Below are 17,713 nucleotides of genomic sequence, written 5' to 3' on the forward strand. Positions count from 1 at the left end.
TTTACTTTAGGAAAGAAACCCTACCTATTTTTTCTCCAATTACGACAAAATGAAATCTAAGGGACCCAGTGGTCCTATCTGCCAAGACAGCCCCTAGTCCAAGAGTGGCTGGAATTGCATGGCAGATCAGCTTGACAGGCCACCAGACTATCTTCAGTCTGCAAAAGTGGCAGGCATCAGCAGCTGAAGAGAAGTGAGAAATAAATGCACACTAGGCTTATAAAATATTTATTGCAATTCAAAATACAGATTTACTGAAATCCTGGTGTGTTTGTTTTTCGGGAGGATGGGGGTGTGTTGGGGTTTTTTAGGTTTTTTGCTTTCTTGTACACCTCAGATGGCAATTTTCCACAAGTAAAATGTCTCAATACTTGGATAATCCAAGTTCATTCTTGTTAAGAGTATTGGCCATTTTTTGCAGAAGAGACTTTCAAGTTCTGTGTGCTTTACAGTAGGTCTGGGGGAGGGCAGAAGGGAGGGCAGGCAGAAAGACAGAGGTACAATCATGACTGTGGTTGTGCCTCATCCTTCCCTGTGTGCTTCTTCTCCTGTACCCAGCTTAACCAGGTGCTGCTGGAGCACTTTTGGTTCTGTAACATGCCGGGTGCCGGATGCCTCGCTCTTCTCATCCCCTTGCTCAAACAGACATGGGCGTTGCTCCCTTCTCTCCTGGCTCTCTAGTCCAGGCTGATGCCACCAGAGCAGTTCAGTCTAACAGTGGGTGAATTAAGGCTGCCTGCTGTGAGGGCCTCTCACGGTGTACAAAAACACACATTTCACTTTTTTTTTCCCCTAAAAAACCTCTGAACTACATGAAGTGTGCGGTTACATGTTAAGGATATAAAGCCCCAAGCAATTTCATTTACTTCAGTGGGAGCTGCAAATACTGGCTGCTAAAACAGCCAAAAATTACTGCAGGATGAGGACTGGGAAAGTAAGTACCTGAAACCCAAGAAAATCCCCAAGCTGAGGTTACTGCTGCAACATTCAGTTCTTTTTGTTGCACATCTATACAGTTTATTATTAGTTAATCTATGTCCTGTGTGGTGTGTAGGATGTGCAATGAAGCCAAAACAATATTGGTTTGGAGAAGTTAATATTTGTAATTTCCTGACTTTTGAATATTTGATTTTTCAGCCCCAGTAATGCACTAACGCTGTTTTATGTGTTTAATATATAATTGGCTTGAATTTTTTTCATCTTTTCAGCAGTTGATACGATGATTAGTTTCTGGAGGAAGAGTGAAAAGAATGACGTTTTTTCTTTGGCCCAGTACCACAGAATCTATTTTATGCACTTTATGCACTTTTTCATTGGAGTGTTACTATGTTGGTGAGGGAAACTTGGTGTAGGTGGGAACTTGGCTGCTCAGTGCCTCTCAGATGAATGAGGCTTGGAAGCCTCTCAAGGACGGTGTTATTTTTATTTCACTTCCAAACTCGAGGGAAGCACTTGAAGATTGAAAGCTTTTTATACGTGTTTACAGGACGGTGGGTTTGCTCCAGCCGTCCCCCGCCGCACCACCTCTTCAGCAGTTTGGGATAGTGTTTGTTAGGACTCGATAAAAACAAAAGCTAAGCAGATTACCGCAGGTTAAATTGACATTTATGACCTTTAGTAGGAAAAGCTCCGCTCTCCCGCTGTGCGTAAAGAACGCAGAAGGGCTGCTGCGCTGTGTCAGTGCCCACAGCAGCCGGACGGATCCCCGAGCTGCCCTGGCAGCGGCTGCAGGTGCCCGTGCGGTGCCCCATGACGGCGCCCGGGCGCTGCCCTGCCCCACCTGCCGGGCCGCGGGCACCGCCGCCAGGGCACGGGCTGCCCGCCCTCCCCGCCGCCCTCAGGTGACACCAGCCCCGGCGGCTCCCCGGGCCGCCGCGGAGCTTCCTGGTTCCCAGAAGGTGCCGGAGCGGCTGCAACAGGAACTGAGAGACGGGGGAGGAGGCGGTGCCGCCGCTCCGCCGCAGTCGCGGCCCGAGCCGGGGGAGCGGAGCGGAGCAGCCATGGGCCGCCGCCCGCCGCGGCGCTGAGCCGCCCCCGCCGCGCAGCGCTCCGCGGCCGGCGCTGCCCCTCCGCCCCTGCCGGGCGGGGCGCTTGTCCCTGGGGGCGCCGGGGCCGCCGCCGGGGCCCGCGATGTGACCATGGACAGCAGGTTCAAGTGAGTGCCGTGTGCGCGGGGCCGCGGGGCGCGGCGGGCCGGGCCGGGCCGAGCCCCCGCGGCGGACAGGCGGCGGGCAGGCCCCGCGGCAGCCCCGGTCCGCTGGGCCCGGCGTGCGGCGGGCGGGGACGGGAGGAGGGGGAGCCCACCCGGCGGGAGCGTGCGAGGGGCCGGGCGCGCCCGCCGCGGCCGCTGAGTGACAGCGGGAAGGGCGGGCGGGAGGCGGCGGGGCCGGAGCCGGGGCGAGGCGGGACCCGCGGGCGGGGGGAGCGGCGGCGCCCCCCGACCCGGCCCGCGGCGGCGGGGAGGAGGGGGAGGAGGGGGAGAAGAAGGAGGAGGCGGAGGCGGCCGCAGCCCCGCCGGCCGCTCTCCCGCCCCACGTCGCCTCCCGGCCCCGCGGCGGCCCCGGTATCGCCCGTCCGCGGCGGCGGGGGACGCGCTCGGGGCCGCCGGCCCGGGCGGGAAGAGGCCCCGGCGCCGGGCGGGCCGTGCCCGGGGAACCGGGCCTGGGCGGCGGCGGCGGCGCGGTCCCGAGGCCGCCGGGCCCTGCAGAGCTGCCCGCGGTGCCCCTGCCCGCCGCGGGCCGAGGCTGTTACAGGCATCCCTGTAGAGATCACAGAATTGTCAGGGTTGGGAGGGAGCTCTGCAGATCACCCCGCCCACTCGCCCGGCCAGGGCAGGGTCATGTAGAGCAGGTGACACAGGAACACTTCAGGTGGGTTTGGAACGGCTCCAGGAGAAGACTCCACGACCTTCCTTCCTTTGGGCAGCCTGTTCGGTGCTCTGTCACCCTCAGTGTAAAGAAGTTCTTCCTCGTGTTCAGGTGAAATTCCTTGTGTTGTGATTTATGGCCATGGTGGCTGCAGACCACCCTTTTGCCATTACGGCATGGCACGTGCAGATGAGGTTTTTGGGTGTTTGGGAGCGCTGCCGTCCCGGCTGCCCTGCGGCCGCGGCCGGGGCTCTGGTGACATTGAAAGTGACAAGATGTTACGCACGACTTTCGGCAATTGACAAACAGCTCCGTGCCCATACGCGCTGAATGAGCAGGCTGGCACCGCGGGGCTGGCAGGGAAACCAGAGACGAGAGACGGGCTCGCAATTCTCAGATTAGTTTGACACATTTTTGACACTTCTAAGCGTAGTGGGATGTGAAGAGTAAACTTAGAAGCATTTTCCTGCAAAAGCAGTTTTGGAGTACTACAGTGAAAGACAGAAGGCAGTATTACTTCAAAGAGCTTTTTTCCTGAGTGTAATTCATCTAGGAGTTGAGTTAGAAGCACTCATTTGTTGATTATAACACGAACTGATTCACATTAAAACCTCAACCTGAGAGGATAAACCCAAGGCCCAAGCTAGAGCCACGTCATGGGGAGATGTAATTTCTTTTAAATGAAGCATTTTTGGGGTTCAGTTTTCTAGGTGACTCAACCAAGCACAGTCTTATCAGTTTCATTCTGAACCTGCTTACCAGCCAGAGGAACAATGGACAGTTTAAGGCCAGAGTAAATCCCCAATGTCCTGGATTTAGGCTGTTGTAACTCAGACCAGAGTTTCGTCTACTATACAGGATCAGTAGATCCAGGATTTCCCCAAAAAAATGCTTTAAAATGCAAGGAAAGACAGGTTATGTCTTCACAATCTGATTAGACTATAATTGCATCTCTCAATTGATGATGGTGCTGAGGTCAGTGAAAGCATGTACTGAATCAATTAATTTGTGACAGCTGAGTTTTTCCCTAGCCCAACCTTTGGATTTCATTCAAAACTTTATTTAAAGAAACAACAACGCATTAATTTGCTGTATGCTTTATTCGAAGCATTCTAGCAACCTGGAACCAAGTCCTGTTTTTATTTTATTTTCCTGTGCCTAAATCTCCAGCTGACTTCAGTGGGAGTGTTACCCAAGACAAGAATTCAAGTGTGAGCCTTTTATGTGGCTAAAGAGATAATTGATATGGGTGCGGTTATACCGCTTGTTTTTAATATAAATAGCAGTGTGCTCGGTAGGCACACAGGGGTGGATGGCACGGTAATGGCATTTAGACGTGTTTCAATGAATATGCAGTCTGGATTAGGTTGAGTGTTAATTGCTGCTGGCACATGCACTTTGCTGTTATCCTCAGGTGGAAGAGGCGCTGGCTGTCACACGATGCTCCCGCAGATGAGGACGCTCAGTCCTCCCGGCCGTGTCCATCCCGAGCCACTCTGTGGCTCTGCAGTGAGCCTGAGGTGCAGCCTGTGCAGGCCCAGCTGGCCATCAATATCTGCTGGGAGAGCAAGCCAAACCATGCTCGGCCTTGGATGCATTTAAAGGACAGTGGCTAAACACAGGGAATTAAAATGGACCTCTAACGATGGGCTATTCCTCGTTAGTAGAAATAAGACACAGCTTTAGAAAAAGCTGCCTGCGACTCCATTGATGTTGCAGGTTGACCTGATTGATGAGGAGTGTAGTAGCTCTTTTTTCTCAACTGCTAGGTGAGATATGGTGGAATGACTTAAAAGCTATTTGATACATAAGACAGTGACAATATATAAATAAGTCACACAGTTTAGCTTGTTTATCTTTCTTACTCCTTTCTTAAGGCTCTATAGGTAAATGTGACATGTTGGTTCTTCCTTAGAACTAATCTGAGTACTAATTTTAATGATATTTTAATTCTATTTATTATTCTACAAAAAGAATGGAAAGGATATAACAGTAGAAACGAGATCTGCAGTAATGTATATGGTAATTGGTTGTGTTTGTTTCTTCTAGGGAAAATCCAGAACGAACCTTTGATTTGGTACTGAAAGTAAAATGCCAAGCTTCTGAAAATGAAGGTAATACATTGTGTCTATGATACTTATATAGAGAAGTGAGAGCTGGAAAAAAAATACTTGGCATCCCAATTCAGTGTTATTTTATACTTTGGATCGCCTTTGGACTGAGATTGTGTTAGAATGTGCCTGTGATAATTTTATTGCTTTTAAAAATCTATTACTTTGTAGTTGTTGGGTTTTGTTATGTTTTCATTTTAGCTGTTGTAAAAATATTTTTGTTCTGCATGATATATTTGCAGAACTTGGACTTGAAATGTATTTTCTACTCTTAAAATGTTGGTATCGTGTAAGATTTCATTTTAGAAGAACAGTTGACTTCTGTCTCTCAGGGGAATGTTAATTTTGATCAGTATGATAGAGAGAAAGTAAGTTATTTTCTGAAAAACAATAGGAAGAGACTTTCTTTGTAGCTTGTGTTTGTCAGCTACACCATACAAACAGCAATGAGAGCTGCCTTGAACTCGTATCAGCCATCACTTTCACATCTCTATAAACACGAGGTAAAAGAGATGTAGCAGGGCAAGAGTTGTCTGAGAGAGGCTTTTTTTCCTCTTGGGTAAAAAGAAGATGGGCTTCCAGTACTGAATTATTGTGACCTCTTGAAAGTCCACTGGGGAACTCGGTTCATGTTCTCATCCAAGGTTGTTGGCCTAAAAAAGCAAAGGGAGAGGAGGAGTCTTGTCAGGGTTGTTTTGTAGTTGTGTTAGTCTGTGACAGCTGTGTCTTAATCTCAACTGTAAAAACAATAAACTACATCTTAAAATAGACTATATTTCTTACCCTACTGTGCTAATGGATACTGTTTCCACAGTTTACTTCTTTAACAAGTAAGAGGCCTGTAGAAGTTTATAGCCCTGAACTATTCCTTTATATTTTTATATTTCAGACAGCATTTCTTTTAGTGTAAGTCACAGGAACATGCCTGATGTGTTTGGAAAAAAACCTCCATTTTTGAAGCTAAACAATTGTAATTCTTCAGGTCTTTTAATTATTTTTGTGACCAGCCAGCATCCTTCTGTTCATTGCCTGCTTTTTTGATTTGCTGTTGATATTGTCACAGTTTGAGAAGTCAGGTGGACTTTCCTAACTCTGATCATCGTTGTGGCTTGTATCACATGGCACTCTGCCTTCTTTTCACTCCCTTTTTGCAGTTTTGCCTTAGATGATGTCTGGGAACCCTGCTTAGCTACTTAACTTTGGCTCTCTTCCTCCTTTCATTGTGCTTTTAGTCTCTGCCTCCACCCAATATCCCTTCCTGGGGCCTGTTCACATCTTGGCTGAGGCCCAGCTTCAGGCTGCAGATTTTATTCCCTTTCTTCCTTTCCCTTCTGAGATCTAGACTGTTGGTAATCCTTCCAGGTCTTCATCTCGAAATCTTGAAAAATGTTGGCTTTTTTCTTTGTGATCAGAATGTGAAACTATATCCTTCTAATTCCTTTTATCTCCTGTTTGACTCCTCATTTTTCCTGTGCATCTTTCTGCCATAAGAAACCACTTCTCGTTGCGTGCAGCTCTGCTTATACCTGAATTTTGGTCACAGGTACTTCTCTTGCCTCTCTTGGTTGGTAGTTTTGCTGTTTATCACTTGTCCTCTGTGGAGAGTAGCATCTTTAAGAAATCTGTGTGTCTCCTCACACTGTGACACGAGTTAATGTGGAGACTGCATTTGTGGCTATATTGTGGTTGCATTCTCTGCTATTCCCCTTTTGGTCACAATCGCTTCTGTGCTGTGTGGGCTCAGTTGCTCTTGGTTCATGGGGTGGTCAGAGACCATCCCAAGGAACCTCCCAAGGAAGGAGGTTTGACACCAGTAATTTTTTGGAGTCTGCAGTGTGTAACTGGTGAGGGGCTTAGGGATCTTTATCTGGCCTGGAGCTAGTGTTGATTCTTGCATGCATGCACAGATCAGGACAGAAGTACAGTCCCCTTTGGCCTATCTAACAGTGCTGGCTGAATATTCCAGTTACCATCCTGTTGTACTTGGTGACCCATCTGGGATTTGCATTAATGTCTTTCATATCATACCGAATGCAGATAACAAACTCACTCCAGTGAGGGCTTGACATCATATTTACATACGGTATTATGAGCACAGTGATGTATCAAATTAATATATCTGAATGTTAAAGTTATCTAAAGGAAATTCACAAGGGACAGAAGTGTATTGTCTTCGCTGCCACTTTAGAAATGGAGCACAGGGCTTGTCATGCAAAACAGGGAGCTTTCAAGGTTGGTTTATTATAAGGCCTAACAAATTTGACAGTTACCCTGTATTGTAGGTCTTGCCTTTAAATAGATTTTCATGCTAGGATAATCTTTTGAATATATCATACTTGAAAACGTGATCCATTCACCTGATTCTTTGCTCATGCCTCTTTCTTTCTTATGAAAGAGATTTGTGTTTAAATAGGAGCTTTCTCCCTCGCATCCCATCTGCTCCTTGTACTTGATCCTGAAGCTATGTCAGGACTGAATTTGTGACATCACTGTCACCAGTGTTGCCGTGGAAATATCACAGCCACAAAATTATGATCTCCCTGCATGAGTGAGCAGCAGAAGCTGACTTAGGAGAGAGGAAGACCTTAACGTGACCTGTGTATCTGAGCTTTTTCTTTACAAGCTTTGCTGTAGTCTGTCTTCTCCTGCATTTTAATTCCCCTGTGCCAATGTGTAACCGTTGTAACAAATCAAAATTGAGGTGGCCTTACTGCATGTGGAGCTCTTATTAAGATGTTTTTATGACGATGCTAAATGCCTGCAACAATGTGACATGATGAAGATTTTTGCTGTTAAAATTGTTTAACACTTTTGGTAAAGAATTTTTCATAACTTCTTAATTACAACCTGGCTCTCAAGGAGTGTCAGTTTTTCAGATGTTACATTGTCCTGGGACTGTTCCAGCTGTAAAGGATCATACATACATGAAATCCAGCAGCATAAAATTTCTTATACGTATTAAGAAATTTGTTCTTCTAATATTCCTCTAATTATTTTCAACATTGATGTTTACACTGAGTAGAAACCAAGACAGGTTAATATGAATTTATCACTTCATGTTTGGTAGGTAGCTCTTGAATTGGTTGCAGGCTCAGTTGTGCTAGCATGTATTTATTTATAGCTGGATCAAAATTTTGTTTCCCACTGGATAGGTGTTTCTTGAATTTTTTGTGGTTTAAGAGTAGCTTACATACTTGAATATTTGTTACTCTCTTTTAAACTATAGGAGTGCACAGTAGCATTGCTAGAACAGTGATCTTCCAACCCTTTCCTCAGGCAGGAGAGGAAAAAAAGATACTCAAACATTCTCATTATTCCCTCAGCAGTTTAGGATATATTGCTTACTGTATTTTCAGAGTAAATCTCCAAAGAGGAGAGACAAAACCCTTAAGACCAACATCAGATTGTAGCCCAGATCATAACTCTGAGTCCTTTGCAGTGCTGGGGGTAGTAAACATCAATTAGTAACCAGCTGATGTGGCAGCTTCACTTATGAAAATTCATAACCTGTTTCTTGCAAAACTTTGAGATGAATTAGTTTCTGTTCAGCAGAGTTTGCTAAGTGACTGGGACATAAGTGCTAAGCTATTCTAGCAGCCTGGTATTTGTTAATTGTGAATTTGGCCTGCAGTGTGAATGGCACCTTACAGAAAAAGAATTTACACTGCCTTCCAGGCAGTTGCATATTTTTGTAATTCTTTTCTGTGTTATTCCTTAATGAACAGCAAACAAGAAATAGCAAAAATGTGTGTTCAATTTAATGTCAGCATCAGGCCTTCAGTATTAAATACTCCCTTACAGACCCAGAGGGCAACTTGCTAACAGATATTATCAAAACTGCTGTGTTATTTTAAGGACAAGAATTACTCTTTAGCTTTAGGGTGAAAAGTTTTTTGCTCTTTGGGCTGAATCACCCTTACTGGGTGTCAGGAGTAAAGCAGTGGTACAGTTGTCCTAAGTGCAGACTCTTGCATAAGGCTATTGCACAACAGCTGCACCTACGTCAACTTTACTCCTCTCCCTTGAAAATTACACTGCAGCTGGCATTGGAAGATGGGCTGGAGCCTAGGAATTGTCTGAACAAAGCCATCTGCAGCTTCTTTTTTGCCATCCAGATCGTTCTATCATGGAAAGTAAATTGAATTTCTGGAAGGTCGAGGTTTCCAAACTTTTCCACAGGACATATCCAAATTACTGGTGCCACTGTAATCTTTGTGAGGAGTGTATCTATGCATTTATGAGTACACAAGCATGTACAGGTTGTGCATACACACCTCTAAGTCTGAACTATGGATTTGAGTTAAATGGGCAGAGATGAAGTTGGCGATTCACCTCAGTCAATAAACTTTATATCCTGTGCATTGGTTCTGTTAAAACTGGGTTGCAGATGCAAAAGGCAGTGCAGATACAGCAGCCAGCAGTAGAAAAGCAATGTGCAACAGCTTCTGTGAACATGAAATCTTCAGCATTTCTGTCCACAGTTTCCCAAGAAGATGACTCAGATTGGTTTCAGTGTGGTTAAAAGAGTGCTGTTTGCTGCACCTTCATTTTCTTTGATTATAGCACATTAAAAAAGTAACAAAAAGGCTCCTCGGAGGAGCAGGTAAATTCAGAAAAATCAACCACTGAATTGTGGTTTGGGTCTAAAGCAGTCCTGACTGTTAAAGCATTACTTGAAAACCATTTTAAAGTACCAGTTCATTTTCTGTCCAATCTAAGAATAATTGTTGGAACACCCTTGAAATTTAGTTGCTTTGTCTCTATTTATTTTTTAAATGCTAAGAAGTCTTAAATCGCTCTAGGGTTAGATAATGTGATTTTCAGAGAAGATGTTAAATAGGTTGTGTTGAATTGCATGAAAAACTGCTGTAGTTTATCTTGCCTCTGCCAGAATGATAATAAATCTTAGTGATGTGTGATCTCCAAATTATTTTTCTTTAGAGGATCTCATATTCATTACATTTTCAAGAAAAAGCCACAAATCCAGTTTAACTGTGTGTTGGTAGAGTTAAAAACTGTATGCATTAAGTCCAGAAATTAGTTTAGAAATGCAAAATTCTTTGTGTGAGGTTTGATTGCTTTCTGTTAAGGTACTAACAAAATATGTAAATCCAGAAAGGTCCCAATTCCAAAGCCAAGTTTAATGCAGTTGGTAGTTTTGTCCAAGGGCAACCTGCCTTGCTTTGGTTAGGTTTTGATTTAGAGTCTTCCAAAGCTGTCCCTAGGACTGTAGACAGAGCAAGCACCACTTTTTCTTCTGTTTTTTCTTTGCTCTAGAGAGTTGTTTGTTAACCGCATACTCTGAGCCTGTGGGTGTAACATGCTGATCAAGATAACCTCTTTCCTCTGCTCTACATTTTTTGTACAGTATCTCTTGAACCTGAAGAAAAAGAGAATTCTATCCGTGTGATACATGAAGAAGTCTGCAGGATTTTTTTAAGAACAGTTAAAACTTTTGATGAAGTGTTTATATACTGCTAACCTTGTCCCCTGTTGGTTTTAGCAGGAAGGGTACTAAGTAAGGACTGGCCACAGAAAGTTAAGTTTCTCTACTGTTTAAAAGCATGTTCTTCAGGTGGCTAAGGACTAGGTGACTATATGTTGCTATGAACTAGATAAGCTTTCTTACAAGTCTCTCATTTATGTGTATATTTTTAGTATCAAATGCTGTATTAACATATTAGAATTTGGTTTACACCAATAAAAAGTTAAAGGCGCTTTTTCAATTGGTAAAATGTCATTTGAGAGCATTGGATATCTGCTTATAGTCTTAGCTTAGGTGCAGGTTTTGTGTATTAAAAAAATAAAACTTCCTTAACATCCTTCCTCTGCCCCTCTGCCCCAACTAATTAGCTCCCATGTTGTTATTTAGGTTAGTGCTACTTCCCTGTAGCTGTTTCTTGCTTTTCTGTTGCAATTGCAAAGCTAAAAAGGACATTTAATCTAGCCTGGTTTCTCTATAGGACTGATTGATTAGGAGAAGTAAATGTCAGTCTTTTGTTGAGGGTTATGTAAATGCTTTGAAGACAAAAGCAGGAGTGTATGAAAAGCAGGTAGAACATCACTTTTGTCCTTTAGACAAAACCATGGAATGTAAACCAGATTTTGGCTGAAGTTCTCTTGTGCATGAACACCAAGCATAGCTGTAAATCCTTCATAAATTATAATCTTTAAACCCTCCACTTGTAGCTAAATGAGTAATTTCATTGTGTTCAAATTTCTGCCATTTAATTGGAAAGCCCCTGAGGGTATGAACAATATCTTCTGTGTGTTTGGACTGTCACTAGTAAGAGTGGGTGTTGGAAAATTATGAACAACAAAACCAATTAAGACAAGAACGATTTTGCATCTAAAATAAAGATTGGCATTTTGATGCTTTTTACCTTTTCCTTCTGCTCTCCAGAGATTGAGAAATGCAGTGTAGTCTCTCCAGCTTTCACCTTCTCCACAGATGCAAAAATGTGTAGGAAAGTGTTGCTACTTTTCAGTGTCTCTTTTCCTACAGATCTTTCATTTTCCCCCAACCTCCAGAGATTCTTGGATGTATGTGTAATCTGGAGGTGGGTGCAGATATGTGTGTGTAGGAGGGGAAGGGGTGAGAGCTGCTGAAGAAATAGGTCAAGGAAGCCCTTTCTCCTATCTGGCCTGCATTCTTTAGCGGGGTGAGGAGACCCCGGTGGGGAGGGGTCAGCAGGAGAGGACAGTGCTGGGAGGGGTGGCAGGCGCTGCTGTGCTGCGGATTGCAGCGGCAGCAGTGCGGGGCAGGCACGGCGCTGTCGGTGCTGCTGGAGAGGGATCGCTGCCCCGCAGGCACTGCCCGGCCCTGCCACTTCTGCATGGAACACCATAGGCCACTTGCAGCGGCGTGATCGCGGTCTGGGCAGTGAAATTAAGAGGGAAAAACTTGATGAGTTAAGAAATACAAATACTAACCTGGTATAACAAGGATTTTGTGTAAAATTAGCATGGACAAACTAGTATTAGTATAACTAAATATAAGTTAATAACAGCAATGTGTGTAATGTAGTCAATCAGTATGAAAGTTGACGTTCTCGTGCTTTTTTCAAATTTAATTTTAGCTTCATTTTAGTACTTCACTATTTGAGATGGCTGCCTGGGGGGTAGTTTGTGGGCTTTTAAATTGCTTGCATTCAGAAGTGTGAAGAGTTTGCATATTTTCCTAAGCTAATGTCAGCATGCTTCAGCCCTCCCACACACTGAACAGCCAGGCCATCGTGCACAGAGTTTTATCTTTCTTCAGTGGGATATTTTATGCTGCTTGCTCTCTTCATATATAGTGTAATGGCTTCTTTTTTTTTTAATATACGGAGTATTTAAAATCTTTGAAAAAACTTTGAAAACTTGTTAAACTTCCAAGGTTTAAAATGGTTTTTTTTGCAAAGCTCTAAGACACTTCTCTGTCTACCACTAATTTGAAGAGGCTGAAGGGTTTCCTGTTTGGTTAACAAAAGTAGTTTTTTTAATTCTTTTTCCTTTGCCACTGATGATATTATCTGAAGAATGGCAGATACATGCAGATGCACATGCTCATCATCTAACTGTTGAAATAGATACTTCTGTTTATAAATAAAATAAAACATGATCGGGACTACAAAGGGAAGAGTTACATAAGTGTCCGTGCAGGGCTTAAAAACCCCTGAAGCCAAGTAAAGTGCTATTTTCATTCCTTAAAGTAATGTAGTAAGAGCAATTTGAACACAGCATTGCTTTGCAACTAATATGTTAAGAATGTGTATTTTTCATGGCAGGCAGATATGTGATAACTGCAAGATCCTGGTAAAATCGTGATGTTTACAGGCGAATACTTAGGATGGAGGATTCTATGTGACTGACAGATAAAGTAACAAAATGCTGAAAACATTAACTTCTGATATTTGCCTGTAATATTTTTTCATGTATTTGGGAGAACTGTAGCTTTATGCTTAGAACTGAAAAATTTGGGTGAACACTTTTTATATTTTGTGAATCTGGTTTAGGAGAAATTTTTAAAACTTAATACTAACTTTATATGGAAAAAAGAAGAGAAAAAGCAGAAGTTATAAAAAAAAAAAAAAGGCCTGAACAAGATTTTGGGTGTGGTATCTGTGCTTCCTGCACTGGGAAAGCCAAGGCAGCAGTTTACAGTCATACTGTGTTCCTTTGCAAAATTCTCAATCCTTGTTTGGAAGGTTTTGTCCTAGTGCTAAATCCTTAATTAGAAACAAGGTTTGAACAACGCCCTTAGATTATATTTCCCGAATCTGGTTTCTTTACACATTTGAATGCATATTCAGATATAGATTAAAACCCAGCTAAAATTAAAAACTTGTGTCTGAAAAGGGCATATTGGTTGGGGTTTCTCTGGGAAATGTTTTTAAAACTTTCTTAGTTAATGGCAAGTTTGATCATCACAGAGGCACAGTTGTCATAACCAAGGTATTTTACCATAAGTGGTTTAACACTGCATTGTTCCTTAAACTGTGAACGATAGAATGACACAAATCCTTCCTATTCATCTGGCTTTAGATGCTGTTCAATATCAAGGGTTTTATTTGTTGTGCCACTTGAACCTGTATTAGAACACATATAAATATCATTGTGTTGTCATTGTGTGGATGGGGTGGAATGTTTGCTTTTGGGAGGAGGCAGTTCTTTCGCTGTGTCAAAGGACCAGCTAAACACAAAAGTCTGCTGTCTTAGTATTTAAATACTGGATGCTAAACATTGAATTTAACTGTGTTGAGATAGTTGCATTTGACACAGAGAAGCCATGCTGGTAATGATTATAGGCATGGCATTATTTCCTTGAGAAGTTACAAAGAAAAGCTTAACATTTTAAGGCAGCTGTTTCCAGGAATGAAAAAATTGAGTTATTACAGAACAGTGATACTTTTTTATATCCGCAGGTTAAGATGCAGTATTAAAAAAAAAAAAAAAGGAAGAGTATTTTGTGCTACATTGAATGTGTTTGTGTTCTGTTTAAATGAAAAATAAGAAAAAGTAGCAGCATAAAGATAAAGGACAAGGGTTGTGTGATGATTGCAAACTTACCTAGAAATCTGGAAGCTTATCATGAGTTTGAACTAATGGAGTGAAACCACTGTGCCTTTAGAGTGTCAAGAGGGAAACAGTTACTACAACTTAGTCTTGCTGGCAGAAGCTGATTCTTTATGCATCCCGTTCCCATCTTCTGGAGGTCGTTTGGCTGCTGAGCTGTGTTTGCTGTTTGTGTTTCACTTGAGATGGCTGGCACTGCTAAAAGCACGTGAGGGAAGCATCCTTCCTGCTGCTGGTGGCACCTGGCAGGCTGGCTCACGCTCGCCATCCAGCTGCTGGGGCTGCCTCTGGAGCTGGCAGGGAAAGTTCATTATGCAGGTCACACAGGGAGGAACGATGGGATTTTCCTGCCATTCAATGTGGCATTGGCTGCTAATTCATGTTTTAGTGTTAATTTCAAGTATTCAGGTTTGTTGAAATAAATGTATTGCCAGATCAGGAAGCTAAACACAACTAGGTATACCCTTACTCTGTCCAACTGTCTTCCTGTTGGCATCTGTTTGGGTTTTGTTAAACTCTTGTCCTGTTTTTGAAGAAATGGGTTCGACAACCGGGATGATTTTTCCCAGATTTCCATTCACAACAAAATTTAGCTCCTAAAAAAACCCCCAAATACTCAAAGTTAGATCCCTGTCACCTGTGGGGACTTTGAAGCATTGTAGATTTGGAGATAGATTAAATATTAAATAGTTGTGGTCTTTAGCCAGAATTGTACTAGACTTATATCATCTGTTATTGATATAATGCATTAATTTGTTGAACTGAAAATAGTTAACAGTATTGTGACACAGCAGAGGAAATTCTGACAAATTTTGTGTCCAGGAAAGACTTTTGCTGGTATTCATCCTCTAGGTAACTCTTCCCTCTAAGGATACTGCCAGATTAACAAGAACTTCAGTTTCCTTGTAGCAGATGAACTTTTGCTGTCACGTCAGAGGAGGCTGTGATGTCACTGGTTCTGTGCCAGGACAAGTAAAGCTTCCTGACACCGAAACTGAGCTAGGTGAGGTTCTGGCATTCACTTTCACTTTCAATCAGGCATCTTTAATTGGTGCATCTCAGTAAACCCATTTTAGTTTCTGGGAATGGGCATGTTGCATGCCATGTAAGTATGTGTTTCCATCTGCTTTAACTTGAGTTTGGAGCCCTCTAGCACCTTACTAGTTCTAGTCTAAAAATGCTTTTACAAGTGACAGGCAAGAAAAAAAGTCAGAACTAGCATATGTAATTAATAAGTAAGGAATTTATAAAGAACTTTTTTTTCTTGTCTTGATATAATATGCTCTATTATACAAAGAATGATTCGAAAGATATATTTTGCATTCTGTTGTGATGTCAGAAATCAATACTATGACACTGCTTGACCAAAAAAAGAGCTTGAGATGACCTCCTCTCAAGCAAAACACTTTTCATTTGGGTGAAAACATTTTTCACTGGCAATAAAAATGTAAATAAACTACAGCCTGTCTTAAACTGTGTGGCAGCTAGTGATGGTGAGTCTCTTCTTTATAAATAAACAATTTTGTGTGATGTTACTGGACACTGACAGACACAGCAGACTGTCACTGAGAATACGTGTCAGGCCTTGCAGTCCTTGGAGGGAACTTGCGTTTTGTTTTCAAGAGTGAACAAAGCAGAAATCATGTCAGCTCCTGGTATTGGGGAAAGTGATGAAGGACAGCGTAAACCAGATCAAACAATAATAAAAATAAACAAAACTACTAGAGTTTTCAGTGGAAGTGAAGTAGGATGAAGTTTGGAAATAAAAGGGCAGCAAATTGTGTTGGCTGTGGTCACAGAGCTCTTGAAGGCAGTGAATTCATGAGGATGGGCAGATGCCAAGCACTTGCTCTTTAAGTGCTGGGGAACATGGACTTGGTCTGCTCATATATGATCTGCATTTTGCAGTTTAAATAGATGAGAAAGATCTGAAACTGCAGCATGCATTGAAGCTCTAAAAAGAGAAAAATACTTTGTTTCCAGCCCTGAATTACTTCAGTTCAATCTGTTGGTTTGCCTGACTCTCCTGACGTGGGATTACATGTCTCAGCTTTGAAACACTGATTTTCTCTGCATTTCCTAGAAAACTTCTTGGTAACAACATTTGCTCTAAGGGAACCCATCTGTGTGGCTTCTCCTATCTGGGTGTTTTGGTTGGTGATGCTTTCTGTGGCTGCTCGACTCTCATAAACTGGAGAATACTCTGTGTGGTAATCTGTGTGAAAATAAGGATACCTTGTTATGAGACGTTCTCTGCAAAAGGAGAGTACCCAGCAGAAATTTTAGTTTTCTGGTGAGCAGTGACTGTACTTCATACACTCTCCAACTTATTTTAAAATATTCAACAACCCATCTAGAAGGAGAGGGAAATACTGAGTATAAAAATAGGAATGTGTGTTCAGTCACTTCGTAAGGAAGATGTGGCCTAGGATTGCAGAATGATCTATGCATTCACCAGTTAACATCAGTAAAAGAGCCTGTAATTAACTCAATTTAGGACAGTTGCAGAGGTGCTCATTACAGTTGTACTGTAGCATGGATTTCAAGGCAATCTGTGTAAAGTAAATATATACCCTTAGTAGAGGCAGTTCGTATTTCTGCTGAGAACGTAACTGGGCTCTGTATGGAGACAAATCAGATGTTCTAGGATTTTATGGGATTTTATGATCTGATAAAAGAGCATTGTTTGTTTTATGTCTCACCATGTACACTCCTTTTATCTTAATATAACAGGGAAACTTGATACTGGCATGTACTACTGAGTGACTTCTGCTACTGGAGTTCTGCTTCTGTGTATTTTAACACTAGAAATTATTAATCTAAGCATGACCAGTATGTTTTAATTGTCAGCACATTGTGAAATATTCATCTTTCAGGGACAAGAAGTCTTGCTAGGAAAGAAAGAGTCAGAACAGCTTAAGCAATATTTGCAAATAATGTGGTGCTTTGAAGTGCTTTGTATGCAGAGAGATCCAGGTGGGTTTAGTCTTTTGGTTTTTTGTTTTGTTTTAAGACCTATAGTTAGTTAATGTTGCTTTGGTTATGTAGAACAGTATATATTACTTAGCACAGCATTAGTATAACAGCTTTGTGCTTGTGCATTGAACACAGTGCAAATCATGGAACAAATACAGATTGCTTCATCGGAGATAAATGTTGAAAGTTAAGTGTTACAGAAACTGAGAAAGTGCCTTTCTATTAATCAGTGTTCCAGAACCTCCTTTTTTTCTTCATAAGTCATAGCAGTATATTTTCAATTCATATATTTAATAGGAATGTTAGAAGTCATGTCACATTTATAAACCAAAAAGAAATTATAGTGTAAGTTATCTTAAATTAATATTTTTTTTACAAGAAGATACTAAGTTTTAGAAACTAAAGAAACCAAATTTGAAATATATATTAGTCATTCTAAAGTTTAATTACCATGTCATGTTCCTACGTGGTTCACCAACATTTATGGAGGCTTTTGTTTAACTTCACTGAGTATTAACTAGAGGTACTAGAATATTGCAAATATGCAGGGTTAGGCAGAGACAGATTTCATTCCAAATCTACTTTGAACACCAGTGGCCAAGAGAGATGAATTTGAAATCAATGTTTTCAACTTAGGTTCTTCTTAAGGAAGTGTTTATTATAGAGCAGCATTGGAAGGTGGTGTTTTGTTGAGATCTGCTA

General features: G+C 42.2%; 1 protein-coding gene across 3 annotated transcripts in view; it reads left to right on the forward strand.

Annotated features, from left to right (window-relative positions):
* Positions 1-1,856: 1,856 nt before the first annotated feature.
* The window catches only part of DENND1B (DENN domain containing 1B), a 152,735-nt gene continuing 136,878 nt past the window's right edge, over positions 1,857-17,713 (forward strand). For 2 of the 3 annotated variants that reach the window (XM_063407693.1, XM_063407696.1), the window contains exons 1-2: positions 1,858-2,155; positions 4,917-4,981. In XM_063407693.1, coding sequence (XP_063263763.1) covers positions 2,139-2,155; positions 4,917-4,981 — 82 coding nt within the window. In that variant the 5' untranslated portion in view covers positions 1,858-2,138. Of the gene's footprint in view, positions 2,156-4,916; positions 4,982-17,713 lie in introns of all 3 variants that reach the window. The other variant, XM_063407695.1, reaches the window with a different exon arrangement.

This window comes from Prinia subflava, chromosome 10 (assembly GCF_021018805.1).
Source record: "Prinia subflava isolate CZ2003 ecotype Zambia chromosome 10, Cam_Psub_1.2, whole genome shotgun sequence".
In the NCBI taxonomy this organism is placed as follows: domain Eukaryota; kingdom Metazoa; phylum Chordata; class Aves; order Passeriformes; family Cisticolidae; genus Prinia; species Prinia subflava.